Consider the following 22,506-nt stretch of genomic DNA (forward strand, 5'->3'; position numbering starts at 1 on the left):
AATAATATATTTTCCTTCATTATTAACAATGTCTTCCCAACGTTTAGACAAATTTTTAATTCCCTGCTCAAAAAATTGTTTGTCCTTGGAGCCAAATACGCTTCGATATCATCCCTTTTTATAGCTTCTTTTGAGGAGTATAGTTCTTGTTACTCATAAGGGATTGAAGTCCACGGAAAGCTTGCCTTGCGGTATGGGGTATTGCGTTGTGGTGAAACAAAATTTTGCGTCTATTCACTAAATATGGTCGATTTTTTCTAAGTGCCTCATTCAGGTTTGATAGCTGATGGAAATAATAACCAGAAGCTATCGTTTGGTTTGGTTCCAGAAGTTCATAATAAACAATATCCCAACAAATAGACAGGAGAATCTTCTTGGGGTAAAGTCCATCTCTAGGGGTCGGTTCTGGTGTTTCATCTTTATTTAGATAAATTGGCGTTTGCGAACAGGATTATTGTAAAGGACCCGTTTTTCATCACCAGTAACGAAGCGGTTAAAAAAACTTTCATTTTCAAGCCGTTCCAGCACCTGAAAACACACATTCACTCTCTGCTGAAGGGTGGCGACGGAAAGTCTATGCGGAACCCATTTTCCCAGCTTTGAAACCTTTCCCAACTGAACCAGGTGCCTGTGAGCTGTTCCATGCGATGAATTTAACCTCTGAGCTATCATATCGACTGGCTCGAAATTTGGCTCAGCTTCCACGAGTTCGAGCAAGGCGTCGGAGTTAAGAACTTCAGGACGACCAGCGCGCGGGGCATCCTCCACGTCGCTGTTGAGTGCACAATATATCAAAGAAAATATAAATAGTTCCGTTATATTCTGCGAATAATTGTTTGTATGCAAAAATCGTACAAAAGTGAAATTATGGGTAAAATACGCACGAACTTATGGACTGACCTGACACAACAACAACATAATGTAGAGTATACACGTTCCAACCGTTGTACAATGAGTTGGACGGCTGCTTAGTATACACGTTCCAGCACGATATACCAGGCGTTGTCCAACTTTATTATTCTCATTTTCGCGGTGTTGAGCTTTTCGCAAAATATAGGAAACAAGTGAAATTTCTTTCAATAATAATAATTGACGCATATTTATTTTATTTATTATTTATAGTTTACTTTATTTTCTTTATTTTTTTTATAGTTCATTTTTACTTTTTTTTAATCTTAATAATTGATGCATTTTTATTTTATTTACTTACTTATTGCTTACTTTATTTTATTAATTATATTAATTATAATTAATAATATTAATTTTTTTTTCAATTTTAACTTAATTTTTTTTTATTTCAATTTTTATTTGTTTATATTAATTTTTAATTTTTTTAATACATATTTTTAAAAATTTTTTGTTTAATTTTTTAATGTTTTAAATATTTTTCATTTTTTTTTCTGTGTAAATAACTAAAAAGAAAAATATAAACAGAGTTGGCTGTATAATCTGCGTATACACGTTCCAACTCATTGTACAACCGCTAACTCCACCCATCAAAACTTAAAACATTTTAATTTTCATGCAACCGTTGGACAAACATCGAAAGCGGTTGTACCATACTACAAATGATACAACCGTTTATCCAACATACCCATGTTGATACAATGGTTGGGGCGTGTATGCTTTGCATAAAGCTGGCCACAAACAGGTCACAATTGCCAGCGATTTATGCCTAGTCCGTAGCTCACAAACTGTACACAAATCCATAAACCATCATTTCGTTGCGATCGTCGTACTGTTAAAATTAACGTGCGAAACAAGAAAGCGGATACCGCGATTGCTCTTGTAGTTTTTTACATGAGTATTAAGAAAAAATAATAGGCGGCCGCCGTAGCCGAATGGGTTGGTGCGTGACTACCATTCGGAATTCACAGAGAGAACGAAGGTACGAATCTCGGTGAAACACCAAAATCAAGAAAGCCACGAAAAAGCTCCTCATAAAAAATATTTGCCGTTCGGCTTGAAACTGTAGGTCCCTCCATTTGTGGAACAACATCAACACGCAAACCACAAATAGGAGGAGGAGCTCTGCTAAACACCCAAAACGGGTGTACGTGTTTGGCTGAAAGAATGGTTGCAAAATCGAAGCAATCCCTTTCATATTAAGTTGTTAGGAAATATGGAATTGAGTGCTCCATAGGAGTATACAAATTTACTACACATGGAACATGAAACTTATATGTATGGAGCTCCTTAATTCTGTATCTACTTTCATGAAAAAAGGTACTCAAATGCGGAAAGCAATAACGCCAAATGAAAAACTTTCTGCGACGTTAAGATTTCTTGCCTCTGGTGAAAGTGTTGAGGATTTTTTCCACTATGTTTTTGAATAATTACATTTTTAGTTTCCATAATGATGGCTCATTTTTGAAACACTTTTTGAACTCTTCTAAAAAAATTGTATTAACACTTCTCACTTTTCCACTTACTCTTATCTGCCGACGGTCAGTAAAAAAATAAGAAAATCCTCCAACTGCGCCACAAGCTAGCAACAAATCGCAGGTAAATGAAAATTTTCAATTACCTGCACTTCGCCATAAACGTTGGACTATCTTCCAAGTGCACCAAATCGCTGGGAATTGTACCCTGTTTTGTGGCCAGCTTAACAGAATTCTGATGTTCGCCGATGCCATCCGGTCTAAAATGAGCAAAAAGTTGACTCACTTTTCGAATTGGAAAATTTATTCCATTTTTTTATTTCACTTTTGCATATTGTTTTAAATCTGTGTAAACAAAAGAGAATTTGATTAATTTTCCCTGGTGGTTATACATTTTGTATAAAAAATACAATTTTATGCTTTGTTTCAGGAACTTTGGCATACTAATGTTTTTTGTTTGTTTTGTTTTTGATTATTATTTGTTTGTAACCGCAACTAAATGCACATTAGGATAGTCCTTGTATACATACATGGAGTGGCTCATAACAAAATTTATTTTTAAATTTCAAGTGGAAGAAAATCGTTGCATCTTTATATTAATTATGTCTAATTAAAAAAGTTGTACCACGATTGCGTGCGTACATATTTATATATAGTATATAGGTATATATGTATTGTAGTATATACATATACACATATGAGCGTTTTCTTTTTATGAGCAGTAAATATTTTTGGCTTGTTGCAAGTTTTAAAAACTCTAGAAAAAATATGGCATATTTTATATGCTTTGAATCAACTACAAACTGAACTCGAGAAGAATAATTTTCGTATATCTAAAATGTTTCATTGAAATAAATATTTTAATGCGGCCATTTATGTTTAAAACAGTTGTAAGTTCTTGGCATAACCACGTTTCTTGGAACCGAGTCGACCACAATGTCACAATAATAAATCTAAAATCTATAGTTTGCTCCACAAATGTATGAAAGCTAGTTCTGATAATATATGTATACACCTCATAATATGTACCCTTATGTTAGGATAATAGGAGCGCGAAGAATTGCCAAGTTTTAACAATTTTTGCTTTATTTGTGTTTAATTTTTTATCTTTTTATAAAATTATAGTACATTCTACAACAAAAACCATGTAAATCAAAGCGTCAAGTCTCAAAAAATATTTTCATCATAATTTTGAATGTTTTAAACAGAATTTTTAGAAAACTTCTTGGTATGCAGTTTCATAGCCCATTAAATTTTAGTTTAATAAAGCGTAAGTTTGAACTCACCCAAAATTTGCTTTTATTTTTGACAATATTTTTTTGCATTTGATGTTGAGAATTTGCTTCCAGATAAATATTGTTGTTTCAAATATTTACATACATATGTATATATGAGTAACATAAAGAAGTATATTGAAGAAAATGCTCAACACCTCTGCGAAAAAGCATTAGTAAAAAATTAACAAGAATTTTGTGCCACCTGAAACTTGCACTTCGTTGCATTACTATTGAATGAGCTATAAAGCTGCATACCTAGAATTTTTCTAAAAGTTTTGAGTAAAAAATGTGGAAATTTTAATGTTTTTTTTTTAATTTGTAATTTTTGTTTAAATTTTACAAACAGTTTGGAGCTTTAAGTTATATGGTTTCTGTCGCAGAATGCACGAATTATGATTATGATCAATGCAATGGTAATGGTTGTACGGGTGACGCAAAGGCCTTTATGCACTACGACCAGATTGATCTATTATTTAGTATGCCGCGGAATCGAATCAGCTCCTTAGGAGGGAGCAATAATTGTAAGTCTTCCTCTTCTAGTAGGTACGAGCCCAGGATTCTGTGTCTCTTGTGGCTTAATGCCTCACAGTTGGTGGATAAGTGTTGCATTGACTCCTCTTCATCACAGCAGAACCTGCATACTCTTGTACTAGATAATCATATTGTGTTAAAGTGTTTATTACAGGCAAAGTGGCCTGTAAGTGCTCCACAGAGTAATCTGAGACCCTTTTTATCTAGGGTTAGAGCAGATTTTGCTCTGTTGGTAGTGAAGTTCAAAAACTTTTTGGAGTGATTAAGGTCGCTTGTGCCGTTCCAGTGTTCCCTGATTTTAGTTTAGATCCATTTTTTGGTTTCCTGTTTTATATTATTTTTGTTAAAGTCGAAAAATGGGGTTGGTCCAATAAATAGCCTTTCTGCCCCTTTTTGGCATAAAGTCTGCCTTCTCGTTACCTTCGTGTCCCTCATGTCCTGGTACCTGAATCAATGAGACCTGATTATGAGTGGCCAGTTTGATGCATTGTTACACTCTATTAAAACTTTTGACTTGAATGTGAAGCTAGTTAGAGCTTTGAGAACTGATTGACTGTCCGAAAGTATTTTAATTTTTCTTTTCTCGAACCCTCTTTTGGATATGATTTCCACTGTTTGCATTATGGCGAAGAGCTCCGCATCGAAAATTGTGGTATCTGTACTTAGTGTTAGGAATTTGTGTGCTCTAGGTCCCACTATTCCTTCTCCTATACCTTGGAGCGTTTTGGAACCATCTGTGTACCATTTTTGGGAGTCATCATTTATCCATATATCAAATGATGATCAAATTACCAATCCTGTCTAAATGTCTTTTAATCGTATTCAAAAACTGATATAAAACTTGAAGCCAGACTTAAGCGCAAAATCAATCACCCTATTGGAAGGTTTATAATTTTTGCAAATGACGCCCTATGTCAATCATATTTGAAACTTGTGAACCAAACAGCTGCAGTAAAAATACAGACAAGCAACGGGGCACGTAAAGGTCAAAATAAAGAGTTCCTGCATTCAAAATAATTTGTTTTATTTAGTAAAAAAGTTATTAAAACCCAAATTGTGATGATTAATTTTGCGCCACCTTGTAATACAATAACCTCCACTAACAGACTTATAGAAATAAATAATTGACGCGTACATTTCCGCTGGGTGTTTGGCCGAAGCTCCTCCTCTTATTTGTGGCGTGCATCTTGATGTTGTTCCACAAGTGGAGGGACCTACAGTTGTAAGCACCTTCCCAACGGCAGGTATTTTTATTTTTATGAAGACCTTTTTCATGGCAGAAATACACTCGGAGGTTTGGCATTGCCTGCCTAGGGGCGACCGCTATTAGAAAAATCTTTTTCTATTATTTGATGTTCATGGATGGAGATTTGAACGCACGCCCGAATACCACGCCAACCCATGCGGCTACGGTGGTTGACACAGACACTTCATATCAAAATTTTGTATTTAACGTTAAATAAATTTCTGGAAATGACACTTGTTTTTTAAGAAGAAATAAAACAAAAAAAAAAATAATCTTATTTGAAAAAATATTATATAAAAAAATAATCATTCACCTTCAGCAATAAATAAAAAAATATCATTATTCTTGAGCACAATAAGAAAAATATGTAGAGAAAAATAAAAAATTAATAATTATATGCGCATTAATTATAACAGCATCACGTTTTAACATAAAAAATCGAGATTATTTTATCAGCAATAAATAAAAATTATCATTTTTCTTGAGAAGAAAAATAAAATATAAAAATATTATATTATCAATGTTCTAGGAAATTATTTTTGACGTTTAAGAAGAACAGCAAGCAACAAGTAGAATTATTTAAGTAAGTTAAATTAATATAAATAATCTTGATGTTAACTAGAAGTTGTGAAAAAATATTGGGACTTTTTCTTTTAATAGTGGGAATGTACAAGATTAGCACCAATCACGCAAAAGTTTTGGGTGAGCGAATTATATTTAGATCGACATTTTCAGCTTTGTGCAAGTTTGCAAGACACGAGGAAAAATTCACAAATGATATATAGGTACATCTATATTTTTCAATGGCTTTCATTAAATTTGATTCATACATTTTTGAAAAGCAAATGCAAATAAGAACGTCTCCTTTGTCACTGTCCTGCTCTAAGCAGAACTCGTACAAGAGCCTAGGATCGGTATACTTTTCATCTTTGAAGAATATTGCTGACAAAAGTTTAAACTGTTTCTTAAAACTCGCAAAGACATGCATCACGAACTTTGTTTTACACAATTCCAACAGCTGTGGTAACACTACAGACCATTGTGGTCTATGTGAGATCTATTCAGATCAGCCAGATATACCTAACCTAACCTAAATGTAAATAAACAATCTCTCCAAACTGCAACTAAATCAAAGACAGGGGTGTTCAATTCCTAATTTCAAAAATAGAGCATTAATCTGCACATAGAACATTGAGCTATTTGAAACTTCACCGTTCTCCAAGCGCTTCAAGCAGAGCTGTCATTTGGTCACATTTCATATATTTCAGTATTGTTCTATTCTTTTTGGACAGTTTTATGAACAAATCCTCCGCCCACAATCGGGTATTAGTTTAAATTTATCACGTTTCTACCTTATTATAATTTTCAGTATCTTACTAAAATAAAGAAAGTACACTCCTAATGTACGCACACACTCACATAAACACTTATTTATTTTATAAAAATTATTCATCCCGCAGATACGCAACAAACCAATATACAAATATTGTGGAACAATTGAAATATTAAATTCTCTTATCAATAATGTATAAAATACATGCATATATACAGTCATAAATACAGTGCCATTTTGATTACAGTAAAACCTAATTTTTTTTCGGCGCCTAAAATTGAATCTTTAATCAAAATAACAAACAAAGGCCATAGGGGTAAATATACAAAATTTTAAAAAATACTTATATACATACATACGTCTTTAATTATAACTTTGATCCATACTTTAAATTAACTAGGGTTGCCATTTTCACAATCAATTCAAAATGACGCAGATGTGACTTTAGATGAGATGTGTGAATTCAACCAAAGACAGAATGTCAAAATAACAAAATATTATTCTTGTTATTATTGATTGTTAGAACAACATAAAATATTGTACTACCATTACACAGCGCACTAAAATCATAAGATAATAGCGAGGAAAAAGTTCTTTGTAAATAAAAATCCAGAATAATGTCGCTAACAGCTGGTTGTGTCAAGTTCACTGAGAGTCGAGAAGTAGTGATGAAAATAATTTAGAAGATGTTGCCAATATCAGACCGTAATCAGACTCTCAGCGAGTTTGAAGGTATCAGCTGATTTGCTGACGTAACCGGGGTTATTGGCCCGTCACTATGGGTCCGTTCCATCCGTTACGGCAAGGAATTTGACTGACAGCAGAATAGGTTATGGGTATTTGAGTCGAAGGCGCCACATATGTATGTACGTGCCGTACACCATGCCGAAATGCACAAACATTGAATATTTTCTACTTTTGCCGTACGGTAAGTGCGGCGAAAATGACAACTGTTTAAAAAAGAACAATTTTGTAACGCGCAATTTTCTATCTATGGTGCTTTTTGTTATATCAAATTAAATGCAGAAAATAAATGGAATTTAAATGAATTGAGTCAATTCAAATGTAACCTTATCTTTTCGATAAAAGCTTGAAAGAGTAGAGAAAAGGCTAAGCTTAACCAAGTTGTCCTGCAAAATGACAAAGGCTTTGTTTACGACAAAGGCCGGCGAAAACTGTGATTTTGTTGATGATATACGGAAAAATCAACGCAGTCTCTACTAATATCACTTCGTTACCGTTTAAGCAACGATTGATTGGCCGAGCCTGCGGAGACGAATGAGCGTGTAGAATTTTGCTGCCGAATCCCCGAAGACTCGGCAGCTGAAGTTATTCCACAATTTTGCTTCGGATGGCCAAACCTTTTAATCTGTCATCTTATTAGCCATATTCAGCCGTCGATTTTTTGCGTAAATCAATACGCGCAGGTGATCTTAGTTCTAATTGTTATAATTTGATAGGATATCAAGTCTATAAAAGAAGAGCTAATATTTTTGAAGTGAAAACTTCTTTAGAATCGTTGGGAGTGATTTGAGGAAAAGTGAAACGAAAAAAGCGACCAACTTGGCTACGAAGCGTTATATTATATGTTGATATAAAAGTAGCGACGAACTAAATAAATAAATAAAAATGACTTTTATTTTTTCTTGTGATTCGAACCAAGGATTTTCGATCGGAAGCTCACATTGCTAGTCGCTCGGCTACCGCGCCATGCTATCGTCGCTGGCCTAAAAGTTATTTAGTTACGAAGCGTTATATTATATGTTGATATAAATAATTTTTGTGAGCGTGTAATTCTCAAAAGGTTTATTAGGTTTATTATTTAAAATGTATTGACTAGGTAGTGTGGTTATCAGCTTAACATCTGATAGATCCTCCATCGGAGGACAACAAATGTTAAACTGATTTTTGGAAATGGGCCGAGTGTTTTAGGGGCTTGCTCCTTCTCTGCCACGGGTTGACCCGGTATTGCAGTACCGCCGGGATATCGGCTTTGAATAAATACAAGAAAAAATATACTAATACATTTAGCTTTGGTGGGAAGAGACATAAATTTTTATATGAATACAAGTAGACGAAAATGGAAGAAATTTGTAAGTCTGTTTCTTCGGTCCGTTTGGGTATTTTTTTTGACAACATCGAAACCAAAGCATTTGTATCATATTTTATCTATCATAAGCCACTCGTATCATTTGTTGAAATTGAAAACATTGAGGATGAATAATGATAAAATGAAGAAAATAAAATATGAACTTTATAGCAATATTATAATGAACCTATAATTATCCCGCTCCTAATGCTGCTTTCGTCTTATTCTCTCTCAGTTTGTTTTACGGAAGGTTTCACTTCTATCAAGTCTAACCGTTAGACTGGTATTTTTTTTTAATCAGATATGGTCAGTTTAATCAAAATACATTAATAACACTGGACAACAAAATTGCAACTTTTATCTGTGACAGCTCTTGCTTACGAGATATAGCTTTCGTTAATAATTCATTATGTTTTATTGCTTGTATGCTGAAAAATTATAAAAAATGGTTTTATTATTGTAATTTGACATGGCATCGACACGAGTTTGTGTAAATGATCATTTGTTCAATCAATCAATTCAATTTTGTTTTACTTGCGGAGAGTATTTGTTTAAAGAATACCGATAAAATGTGACACTGTTCGTAATTGAGACTTACAAAAATTACTTTGGTCACCCGATGGAAAGGAAAAATAAGCCTTGGATTCCTCAAAAGGCATGCAAAATATGCATTGAGCTTCTACATTTGTGGACAAATAAGAAAAGGAATAGATTAAGGTACAAAACTGCTATGGTCTAGAAGGAACCCGTGAACCACCCCGACGGCTGTTATTTTTGTTTGGTTAACATAACTGGCATAAACCGAAAAAATCGAGCTAAATGGGAATATCCTTGCGTACGGTCTATATTCTGACATGTTTTAAGCTCTGAAATATCACCTGAACCTCGAGCTGGTCCATCACAGGAGGAGCCTATGCATTTAAAGGCGAATACTGGCTGAAGGGATAGTGACTTTGAATGTGACCTGGAAACGCCAAGACCATTAATCCAAGATGATTTAAGCGAGCTTATCTGAGAATTTGGTATATCAAAGTCTGCTTCGGAACTTTTGGCTTTTAGACTAAAAGAAAGAAACTTAGTAACAATGGAAACTAAAATTTCTTATTACCGCACAAGAGAACAAAATCTTCAGAAATATTTTGCTGAATAAGATGGCTTTAAGATATACCTGGTTTAATGGTTGCAATGGGATTTCAAAATTACGTTTCTAATGAGTGGCGTTTATTCATAGACTCATCAAAACGGAGTCTAAAATGAAAAAAAAGAAGAATACACAACTGGTGTATGGTTTTAGATAAAATTAAATATGTGGAACACAACTGGCTCATATGTGTTGATTTAAAAATAGTAAACTTCCTTCTAGGTCACAAAGCATCGTTGTTTTCTTTGCTTTTGGGATAGTAGAGCTAAAACGCAACATTCGCTACTCGGGAAGTGCTAGTTCCCGGTCAACAGAACGTGATAAACCACCTCTAGTATCAAGGGACTGTATAATTTTACCCCCGTTGCACATAAAAGTAGGGCTTATAAAACAATTTGTAAAAGGTCTTGACAAAAACGGAAATCCCTTCCTTTTTCTATCAAAAAAGTTTCCAAAACTAAGTGCAGAAAAGATAAAGATCTTTAATAAAAGACCGACCGACAAGATCTTTAATAAAATACTCAAATTTTACGGACGTTACGACAGAGATTGGAGAAAAACGCATGAAATGAGTTTGTTTGGCTTGGTCAAATTTTTTTGGGAATAAAAAAAGTTCTGATTATTCCCAACACGTTGAAAAACTAATGAGTCACTTTCAACGTATTGGATGTGATATGAGCATCAAGTTACACTTTCTTCATAACCATCTCGACTATTTCCCTGCCAATCTTGGGGATCTAAGTGAAGAACAAGGAGAGCGGTTCTACCAAGACCTTTATACGATGGAGGAACGCTATCAAGGCTACTGGAACACATACAAGCTGGCTGACTATTGTTGGAGCATTCAGAACAGCTCTCGGCCTTCAGTTTCAAAATGAAAATCCAACAAAAGAAATTTTATTTCAACTTAAAAACTAAATAAACTAAACTTATCTTTAAATATTAGTGTTTTTTTTTAACAAGAGCTCATACTGAAATTTCAGTTATAGTACATAATCCAATCATCAGGCATGCTGTTGTACAGTGTAATAATCTTTTTTGAAAACTTGTTGGTGATATTCCCTTAAACTTACCTGAAACATAAAATTATACCTTTACTCCGCTGTTAAAAAAGAAGGCACTTGATAAAGGTTTTCTGTAATTTTAATCGACCAGCTGAGTTGTTGTTAAATATTAAAAAACAAAATGCCGTTAGTAGGTAGGTAGGTAGGTGGGGTGGCTGTCGCAATGACACACATAGACCTTTCATAGGTCCATTGTGATGCCACTGGAACTTTTCCTTACCCTATGGGTTCCTTTTCAAACCATGCGGTAGCTTTAATAAACGAGCAGAGCTTCGTCATTTTTACATGCGCTCTGTGCGCTAGCTTTCACACTCACATAAAAGGTGCCTGACTGTCTCCTCTTCTTCTGTATTTAGACATCTTCTACAGAAATCGAAGTACGGGAGTCGTAACCTTCTAGCGTGGCTGCCTATCAGATAATGACCAGTTAATACCCCTATCATTTTTCTTATAGTTTCTCTGTTAAATCCTAACAAGCTTTTTGATCGACCGCTGTTCCATTTCGGCCATGTCTGTCTGCTTAGTTCGCATGTTGAGAGGTTTTGCCAACTTGTATTTACCGTATTGATGGTTTCCATATCTATCAGTAGCTTACAAGTGGCTAAAGGTATGGGTATCAGCGTCTTATCCGCTTGGAGGCCGAGCGTTGTACCAATTCGAGCAAGTTCATCTGCCTTGCAGTTCCCTGCTATATTCTTGTGGCCTGGCTCCCAAATAAGCTGTATTTTGTAGTATTTTGATACGTCCTTTAGAAGTTTAAAACATTCTATGACTGTTTTTGACGAGTGTGTTTTAGATTCTAGCGCTCTTATTGCCGCTAGTAAGTGAAAAACAAAAATTACTTAATCTTCATAAAGAAATTCTTATGTTTGATTTGTTGACGTTGAAAATGTTTGGCAAAAATTATGGTAACTTCAATTTCAACATTGTGTTAGTGTGCACTCTTGAATTAATATGTAACTCCTTTCTGTTGTAGAAGATCAAGATAAATTTGAAAAAATTCTATTTTACATTTCTTAAATTTTTTTCACCATTTCCATTTTGCAGTTCAATTAAAATTTGTGATGTGATACATCAGCTGAGAATCCGACAGGGTTGCATAATTTTATGTAAAAATTTGCACGCATCGTTTACGCAATGAAATCAAAGCGTACATTTATCTGATTTATATAAATGAATTTTCGTGCAAGCTTTGACAGATCGCAAACTTGCAAGATTTATGAGGTTTTCAAGGCTTTTACACGCTTAGTTGAAGACGAATTATTGCGCCCTATAATGAAAACGCAGTAAAATAATAATGAAAATGGCTTTATTATTTTCAAAATATTCCCCTTGGAAGTCAATATACTTCTGCATTCGCTTGAACCAATTTGCAAAGCATTTTGCCGCTCAAAAGTGGATTCCTCCAAAACGAGCGGCTTGAAGACTTCAGCAGCTTCTGCAGGCGAGGAAAAACGTTGACCTCGCATTTTATTTTTGATGTTCGGGAACAAAAAGAAATCATGAAGTAAGAAAGGCCATGAAGCTGTAAGGGGGACAACTCATTATGTAAGTATGCCTTTTGAGTGCTCAAAAACTCTTTTGTGTAAGTCGATAAGTGAGAACTCGCATGGGCCTTAATTCTGAGAAAACTTCTGGCAAACAAGTGCTTTTGTACCATTCAGATGTGAAGTATTTTTTTGCATTAATAATATCGAGCCATTTCCGGGGAAGTGAAATAGTTTTAAAAAATATTCCTAAGACAATTTTATCTAATGTTTCCGAAATAAGTATTTCGCACAGGTATTTCCACTTTATCGAAAAATAGTTTACAACTTAGTTAGGCTATAAAAAATGTATACCAGACAATGCAAAAATCTTTGGTGATTTCACTATGTGCGTGTATTACTTTCATTTTACTTTTAATGATTGAAAATAATATTCTACTGTACCCCTGTGCATTAAGGGGGAACACCACTGTGATTTTTCAAAAAATCGATTTTTTTTGTTTTTGCATTTTCTTAAAGTAGATATATTCAAAAATAAGTAAAAAACATTTTAACTTAAAATCTTGAAAATTGACGAAGTTATACCCGATACAATAAGTGCAGGTAGTGAGTTACAACGGCCAATGAAAACTTTAAACGCGTTTTTCTCAAAACGATTTTTCTGACTTATGAACCGATTTAAATTTTTTTTTTTTTTAATTTTTGTACATGTATTGGCTACAGTCGTCCATAGCCGTTTTTTTTAATTCCAAAAATTAATATTTTTTCAAGTCTTTCGAAAACAAAAAACACAACTCATTTTTCAAACCTGCACCATTTTCTTAAAAAAAAAATTAAAAAAAAAACAGCCACGTACGACGATAGCCATTGATGTATTTTTTTTTTTTTTTTTTTTTTTTTTTTTTTTTTTGTCGGGACAACTAGCAAGTGCAGCACTCAGACATTAATTGAGTCCATTGTACTACACTTGGATTCCCTTTTAATTTTCTTTAAATCTACCCGATCTCCGAAGAAATCTGAGTAGATCTTGTGGTGCCAAGGAGCCAAGATGGTCGCTTCTTAACACATCAGTGCCAAAGACCTCAAACCTGATTCGGGCGAAGGCGGGGCAGACACACAGGAAGTGGTCCGCCGTCTCATCCTCCTCTTCACAAGCTGGGCAGAGTACACTGTCTGAGATGCCCAACCTTTCCATGTGCTTTGCCCACAGAAAGTGGCCCGTCATTAGTCCAACCAGCCGTCTGCACTCCCCTCTGCTTAATGACAGAAGGGTTTGCGACAGTTGATCGGACATGACAGGTAACATCAGTTTTGTCCATCTGCAGCCTCTCTCAGCCTGCCAAGCTCGCTTGTGGGTAGTAGTTACCCATTTGCTAACCGTGGCCGTGATGGCCGCAGAGGGGAGTGGCAAAGCGGGCTCTGGGCCAAAGAAGTTGGCTTCAGAGCCCATCTTAGCTAAGGAGTCAGAGGTCTCATTACCCGCGATACCCACGTGTCCCGGGACCCATGTTAGCATCAGGCTGTTATGTCTGCCGACATAGTTCAGCCTGGATTTACAGGACTTCACTACCCCTGATGTGGTTTGAGGGCTGTCTAAGGCCATAAGCGCTGCTTGGCTGTCGCTGCAGACACAAATAGATCTGCCTCTCCATCGTTTTTCCACAACAAAGTTCATCGCTTCTTGAACTGCATACACCTCCGCTTGAAACACAGATGCATGCATTCCAAGAGCAAAGTGCAGTTTTGTCCCGCTGGATTCCACGTAGACCCCAGAGCCGGAGCCATGCTCGGTCCTGGAGCCATCCGTAAAAATGCGAAAACAGTGTTTGCCGGGCTCATTTTCTGAGTCTCCCCACAACTGAGCCTCTGGTAACACTACACTGTATCTCTTTTCAAGTACGACTCTTGATGGCATTGAGTCAAGGGGCATGGAGAGAATCGTTGGATCGATGTCCATGCCTTCTCTGTGTTCCAATGCTGGACAAGGGCCGTACCAGTTCCCACTGTGTTTCAGTCTGCAGATGGCCTTCAGGGCCTCTCCTCGGATGAAAGCATCAAGTGGTGGTAAACCAATCAGAGCATCTAGTGCCGGGCCTGAAGTAGTCGGAAAAGCTCCGGTGCAACAGATGGCCACAGTGCGTTGTAGTCTCGATAAGGTCCTCCTGACTCCCACTAGGGATAGTCTACTCATCCAGACCACTGATGCATAGGTGATAATGGGTCTTATCATAGCTGTGTAGATCCATAGGACCTTGCTAGGAGAGAGACCCCACGTTTTCCCAAAGACACCTTTGCACTGCCAGAAGGCTGTCAGCGCTTTGGATGCCTTTGTCTCAACGTGTGATTTCCATAGGAGCTTACTATCGAGGATTACTCCTAGATATTTAATTTCCTTGGATAGCTGGATTGTGACTCCTTTTAGCTTTGGCAGAACTATTCCGTCAAGCTTCCTCCTTCTGGTAAAGAGGACAATACCAGTCTTGGCGGGATTTGCCGACAGCCCGTTCGCACAGCACCAAGTGTCAATCCGATCCAGAGTTTTCTGCACTTTCCTGCAGATGTTCATAAGCGAAGAGCCTGTTACTAAACAAGCAACGTCGTCCGCATATGCTTGTGCGTAGACTCCCGAATCGTTTAAGGTGGTGAGCAGAGGATCGATTACCATGCACCAGAGTAACGGAGACAGCACGCCGCCTTGGGGGCAGCCTCTGTTAACCCCAGATGACACCAGCAGATCTTCCTCTGCTCGCACCGAAACGATTCTTTGGGCCAGCATCGAACGAATCCAATTTACTAGCACCCGGTCTACGCCGTGCCTACTAGCAGAGTTACACATACTATCAAAAGTGGCATTATCAAACGCCCCCTCTATGTCTAAAAAGATACCCATAGCGTAGTCCCTCCTGTCGATGGCCAGCTCTATCCTAGCAACAAGGTTTTGCAGTGCCGACTCGCAGGATTTTCCACTCTGATAGGCATGCTGAAATAGAGACAGAGGGTGAGCCTTCAGCGACTTCTGACGTATGCGCAGTTCCACCAGTCGTTCGAGACTTTTCAGCATGAAAGAGGTCATGCTGATTGGTCTAAAGCTTTTGGGGCTGGTGTAGTCGTCTTTTCCAACCTTTGGGATGAAAGCGACCCTCACCATCCTCCAAGAGCGTGGTATGTAAGCCAGTGCCAGGCATGCCGAGAAGATTTTCTTCAGGGCTGCTGTCACGAACTCTGCACCCTCCTTCAGCATGGCAGGAAATATGCCATCTGGCCCGGGCGACTTGTAGTCGTCAAAAGATTTGATGGCAAATCGAATGGCGGCCTCATTCACCACAGATCTGGCAACGAACCAGTCATGCCGAGAAGGTGTAGCAGCTCTGACAACTGCCTCTATCAATAAGGGCTGTTGCCGGCTGATGCTTATCTGATTACCAGGAAAGTGAGACTCCATCAGCAAGCTGAGTGTCTCACTTTTCCGCTCCGTGAAGGAGCCATCAGATTTCCTAAGTGACCCCAGCTTTGCCGTTGGGTCCCTTTTCAGGATCCTAACCAACTTCGCCGTGTCACTCAGAGATTCAATACCGCTGCAGAATTCCCTATATGAGGCTTTTTTCGATTCCCGAATAAGCCTCTTGTAGTTCTTCTGAACATCACGGTATCGCTCCCAGTCCTCTGCAAGGTTAGTCTTGAGGGCCCGGTTTAGAAGTTTTCTCGACTCACGCCTCAACATCTGGAGCTCTTGGTTCCACCACGGAACGGGAGTCCGGCTCGGGAGAGGTCGAGTTGGACAGGCTGACTCAAAACAGTCGGTTAGGGCAGCGTTAAGTTTCTCAACAGCCGCCTCAATGGCCTGTTCTTTTCGAAGTCTTGGTGGCGCAACGTCAAGGTCCCGCAACGCCTCCCTAAACTTCTGCCAGTCTGTTTTTCTTGGGTTTCTAGAGGGCAATGGCATATGTGCCTCCTCGCCACACTGAAACTCAATGTACCTGTGGTCCGAGCACGAATCTTCGGCAAGGACTCTCCAGTTCTTGATTGACCACCCAAGTTTTGAGTTTGATAGGGTTAGATCAATCACCTCCTGTCTTCTAGACGTTACAAACGTTGGCTGTGAGCCCTTGTTTTGTATGTCTAGGCAGGAGGACGCGATAAATTCGAATAGTCGAGAGCCCCGTCCATTGCACTTGCTGCTGCCCCAGATTGTATGCTGGGCATTAGCATCGCAACATAGGATGAGGCCCAGACTGCGCCGCTCACAGAACCTCACGAGACTAGTGGCCTTCCCGGGTGGTGGCCCTTCCAGAGCATCGTAAGGAAAGTAAGCAGATGCAATCACAAACTTCGACCATCCGCGTCTACCTCTATAACACACCTCAGCCGCTACCAGGTCTTGGCAACAGAATTGCTCAAGACCCGTCACAGTGAGATGGGATGATACTATAAGACCGGTCCTAGGTCTGCTAGAACTCCTGTCATATAGTAACGTGGCCCCTTTCAGCGCACTTAAGCCACAGAGACGGCCCCTAAAGACCCAGGGCTCTTGCACTGCTGTTATGTGGGGTAATGTGTGCAGCTGGGAAAGCCTTCTACTTAGTAGTGCAGTAGCGGCTTTGGAATGCTGCAAGTTAATTTGCGTCACCGTCAAGGGACGATAGCTACAGGAATCGTCCGAGTCAATCATTTGGGAAAGACATGGAAGCTGGCCGTCCCAAAGAAGAGACTCAGACGGTTCCCGTACCGTGAGCCCATGACATCAACACTGGCCTCGTCCACTCGCACCACAAGAGTAGCACCTTCCTTCCCGTCCCGGTTTTTACTCTTGGTGAACGAGACGACTCGCCAAAGCCTCGTGTTGATGCCCGGATTCTGGGCACGTAGACAGGATAGGACATCCGCCGTAGACAGGTCTGGATCCGGAATCCAGCAGATGGCCTTCCTGAGGGGTACACTCTCCTCGCTGTAGACAGCGAAGCGGGTGGTCCCCATGGGGGGCACGTTATTGACCACGGTCCTGATCCACTCGAAGTTGGCCAGAGACGCGCACGTCACCTTTATGGTGCCGTCCTTTGTCTCATAGCCCTTCGCGTTGGCTTCCGGACCGGAGGCAATAACCCGACGCATCAGCTGGCTTTTGCAGTGTTTGATTTCTGCATCCGTCAGCTGATGGTCAGGCCCCAGTTTTCCAATCACAGCCACAGGTCGTGGGCCAGCAGCCTTCTCGCTATAGGATGGCTTGGCCGCACCCTTGGATGTGCTTGGGCGAAGGTCCAGCTCCCGATCCTCCACTGACGAAGATTTCGCCGGGCAGACAGCTGTGCTGGACTTTTTGTCGAGGCGCCGATAGAGACGTGGCTCAGTAGAACCTTTTCCCGCCACATTGACTGGCGCCAAGACCGCGCTCGTACCTTGGGGGGTCGTGGCTCGGCCATTGGCGGCAACCGCAGGGCAGGGAGGTGTGCTGCTTTCAGCCGCCGTCCTTCTCCGCTTGCCTCGAGAGCGAGACAACTTGGGAGTGCCTGTGCCCACCGAAGACCCGGTAGCTTCCGTGGGTGTCACTTCCGCTGACCGAGGTCGTTTGGAAGACACAGACGCAGAAGGGCCGGCAGAGCCACATGAGGATTTCTCCCGCATGAGCTCAGCCCGCCGCTTTCTTCTCTTCCTCCTTGCCGCGCTCTTCGATTTCCCTGCTTCTTTGGGAGGTCGTGCAGCCACCGAAGAGACCTCACAACTCAGGCCCTCAGAAGCAGGGAAACGTTTTTCAGACTCTGAAGGAGAGGAGATTGCGATAGCAACCCCCGTCTCCTCCAGGATGCGCTCTCGCTCGTAGAGCTGAGAGACTTGGGTAATGGTTGGGGCCTCCAGAATCCATGCCCCTGCCGCCGAAGCGGGTGGATTGCCACTTGTGTGGATTCCACCTGGAGTAGTTAATCCATCGTTTTCCATTACCTTTTTGGTTTTTGTTCAGGACTCCTCCCTAGCCAGTTTGGTTCGCGGCTGGCACCCTGATTCTATGCCAACTTTGAGTCATCACACGAGTGTTGAACCCACCCCATCAGGGAAGGCCACTCTTGTGATGCCAGGGCTCCCTATCCACCACCTGGGACGCGCCCGATGGGAGATCAGGCAACTCCACACGGGCCATTGATGTATAGATTAAGAATTTTTTTGGTTTTTTGCTTTCAGATGATTTTACACCGCTGTATCGTGGCCACAGGGTGCATCAGTTTTTTATGACGTCATTGCAATAATATTAATAAAAATTGTAATTTTTAATATTTAAAAAAAAATTTGTGTCAGTACAGTTGAATATATGTTAAATAAATTGTAATGTGTCCGATCCTCAAATAATCATCTCTACTTATAAAAACTTTAAAAAAAAATTCATGAAAATCACTTAATTTTCACGCGTTCACAGTGGTGTTCCCCCTTAATTTCAATTCCGCGCGTGGCGTATGAGTGATGCGATGCGTTACAGACAGAGGAAAGTTTTCTTTAAAATATTATTTGAGTTTTGCTATAAACATCAGTATTATATTCGAATTTGCTTTCCGTTTGCGTATTTTTTATTTTATGCAATCACTTTTGAGTAGCCATTGACACATCTGTAGAGCTCTTGTATGTAGTACGTATTTATAAGTACTTACGTCAGTATATATTTACATATTTTTGCATCAACAGGTCAAATCAAAAGTTGTTATCAGTTCTACGAAATACTAATTTAATACTACAGGAGGAAACAATTTATGATATTTTTGAAATCCCTCGAATGTGTCAATGAAATACTACAGATTAAAAGGGAGGTATTTCCAAACTACATTTGTTGTCATTTGTTATTCATCCCCAAATCAAGGTGGTTTTTGCGTATGTTTTTCCACCAGACCTGTAATTCTAGTTAATCCGGAAGCAAAGAATTAAAATTGATAATTGTTTACTCTTTTTTTTTAATAAATCGGGTTTACATTTGCAATCCTTGTTAAAAAATAAAATATTTTTATAGTAAAGAGTTTTCAAATAAGAGGTGTTATTTTGATATTAAAAGAAAAATGTTATTTTTTAATATAAATGATCGGATGTTTATTTTATTATAAAGAGAAAGGTATGCCGTTAATAGTGGAAAATAAAATCAGGGAAATGACCACCAGGACCACACTTACAGGACAATATCCTTTTCTTGAAATTTTCCACAACCGAATTGCAAAGTGGCTGCCCTATGTCCGCGATAGACTCACGAATTCCATCTTTGAGGTCTTGAATAGACCCTGGACTGTTGGCGTAGACCTTCTCTTTCACGTGGCTCCAAAGAAAAAAGTCACAAGGTGTTAAATCACAAGATCTCGGTGGCCAATTGTGATCACTTCTTCAAGAGATAACACGGTTCAGAAACTTCTCCCGTAAAAGATCAATAGTTTCGTTGCTTGTGTGGCACGTAGCGCCGTCTTGTTTAAAATAAACTTTGTCCAGATCAATACCATCCAATTCCGATCATAAAAAATCATTCAACATCTCTCGATAGCGATAGAGAATACCTGTTATTGGAAACCCCATTATTTATGATCATAGAACGGATACGGAAAATTTGCTATTGTTGTTATTGTGTCAAGAAAACTGTTTTCAATGCTGACCCTTTCAGAGGGAGACTTCCTAACCAGCGCATCCGAAGTTTTAGTTTTCGAATGTGAAGAGGTGTGCAGTAAGAACTTCTCGAGCTTATATTTAGTTTCTTCATGTTGTTGGCGAAGAAGATATAGAAGACATACACGCCGAAGATGATAAAGGAGGAAAATGATCGGTAAGGTAGTTTTGGAAGATCAGTTTCGTGTTTATGATTCTATGAGCATAATCGGACGGAAAAGTTTTTCCACACAGAAATTCTCTGATACGAAGAGCTTTTCCAAGTGTTTCATTTCTTCGTGTTGAGGTTATTAAATTAGAGCTATAAAAATGCACGGTGGGATTCGTTGAAAGCTTCTGCTACCTCGACTGTATCATCACGGCAGATGGTGGAGCAGATCAAGATGTCAACTGCAGGCTAAACAAAGCAAGGGCGGCATTCGGGGGAATGCATACAGGGGGAGTTCGCAAATCTCCAGGCGCACTAAACTACGAATATTCCGCTCATGTGTAAAGGCAGTATTGTTGTACGAAAGCGAAACATGGCTGGTCTCTAACACCATCGCACAGAGACTACAATCCTTCATCAACAAATGCTTCCGCAGAGTATTTATTTTGCAGAATATTTTGGCTAAACACCATCAGAAACGACGCACTGTGGAGATTAACGAACGAGGAACCCATCATAGGCAAATCAAACGTAGAAAGTGGCGATGGATAGAGCACACTCTGAGAAAACCACCAGATAGCATCACGAGGATGCTACCGCAAGGGAGCAGCGGTCGCGGTCGACCAAAAATCACTTGGGGAAGGTCGATGCTGCGCGATCTAACAGATGCCGATATCTCATGGGACGGCGCAAAAACAACAGCACAGAACCGTGTATAATGGAAGAGTCTTATCGAGGCCCTATGCTACCGAGAGGAGTGAACAAGGAAAAAAATAAAATACAAAATAAAAAATGTTCCACCTTGTTGCTTAAGTCTAAGTATTGCATTTCTAGAGTATTTCTTTCATGAGGGTATATTGCTTTGGAGCTTCTAAATCCTCAGTGTTAAAGTGAATGTTCACCCAAAAAGTATTTATATGTCTCATTTTTGCTTGCATATTGAAAGAATATTTCTACTTCAAAAAAATTTGAGTTACAGACTTGTAGGTCCTGAGTTCGACTAGCTTGAGTAGTTGAGCTTGAACCAAATTTAATTTGAAAGTTTTCCAACTCCTTTTTTGCGAGAAAAGTTAATTTTACTGTCGGTGGCATATTCCATATGGTCGAAATTCTATGGACCGGCTCAAGCACACCGTGCACTGCCACCACCTAAACACCAAAAAAAAAATTTTTTTAACAGCATTCGATCATCGAGAATGACAACTTTTGAAGCTAATTTCTGGTATCAAAAAGAAAGATTCGCAAACTAACCGCAAACTAAAACTATAGGTGACTTTAGTTGTGGCACAACAACAAATTGGAGAGGAAGCTTAGCCTGAAAACATTTGAAGAATTGCAGTGCCAGTCTATTACTTAAATACCATTTTGAGATTTTATTGTAGTAATGCATTCAAGAGAGAATAATTTTTTCTTCTTCATACTTTTTGCCCTCTTACAAACATACAAATGTGTGAAAAATTCTCTTTATTGGCAATAAATTATATCTCTTGTATTCTTGCAACCTTCACATCTATCATTATGACCTACCCACAATTTGTGTGCGTTTAACCAATTAGTAGTACTACATATACATACGTACCTATACGATTACAATAGATGTATGCATTTATGAATGTATGTGTATGCACTTGTGGGCAACTAATTTTCAATTTTCTTCCCATCATTTACTTTTAGTTGGCGAGCACTAATGTTGGGTTTCTGCGTCATACTTCTGCACGCGACCGTTGCAGTGTCAGTGGAGGCGACTACAATAGGAATAGCGGCAGTGACGACAACAACAGCGGCAATGCTGACGACAATGCCGGGAACAACGGCGTTAAAGCCAACCAACGGTAAGTGGCGGGCTTTCAGTTACAAAATGCAAGCAACATATCCAGTTAAACTGGTGGATTGCTGGTTGTGGCAATTAGGTGCATGTGACGTCCAACCTGTAAAGAAACGTTAGCATACAGTTTTTTCCTTTGTTTTTCTTTATTTTTCTTTATTTAATTTGCACGACCCTTCAACAAAAGGAGAGGAATGTTGTGTAGAAAAGAATTACGATTTCAGGTGTTTTATGTCGGCTTCCAGGAAGAGTGGTCAAACAAGTTTTGGGGTTCTTGTATGTTTTTCATTTAAGTGAACCAATAATAATTAATTTTTGATGGTAAGGTGGTATTTTTGAATTCAGTTAATTAAAATATTGCAGG

The 22,506-nt window shown here is 38.9% G+C and overlaps 1 protein-coding gene and 1 pseudogene across 2 annotated transcripts in view; both read left to right on the forward strand.

Moving 5' to 3' along the window:
- LOC129237533 (cytokine receptor-like) overlaps positions 1-22,506 on the forward strand; it is a 101,243-nt gene that overhangs the window by 33,494 nt on the left and 45,243 nt on the right. For both annotated transcript variants that reach the window (XM_054872339.1, XM_054872340.1), the window contains exon 3: positions 21,992-22,149. In XM_054872339.1, the coding sequence (XP_054728314.1) occupies positions 21,992-22,149 (158 nt within the window). The remainder of the gene's footprint in view (positions 1-21,991; positions 22,150-22,506) is intronic.
- Positions 8,586-8,769, forward strand: LOC129239892 (U2 spliceosomal RNA; annotated as a pseudogene).

This window comes from Anastrepha obliqua, chromosome 2, assembly GCF_027943255.1.
Source record: "Anastrepha obliqua isolate idAnaObli1 chromosome 2, idAnaObli1_1.0, whole genome shotgun sequence".
Taxonomy (NCBI): Eukaryota; Metazoa; Arthropoda; class Insecta; order Diptera; family Tephritidae; genus Anastrepha; species Anastrepha obliqua.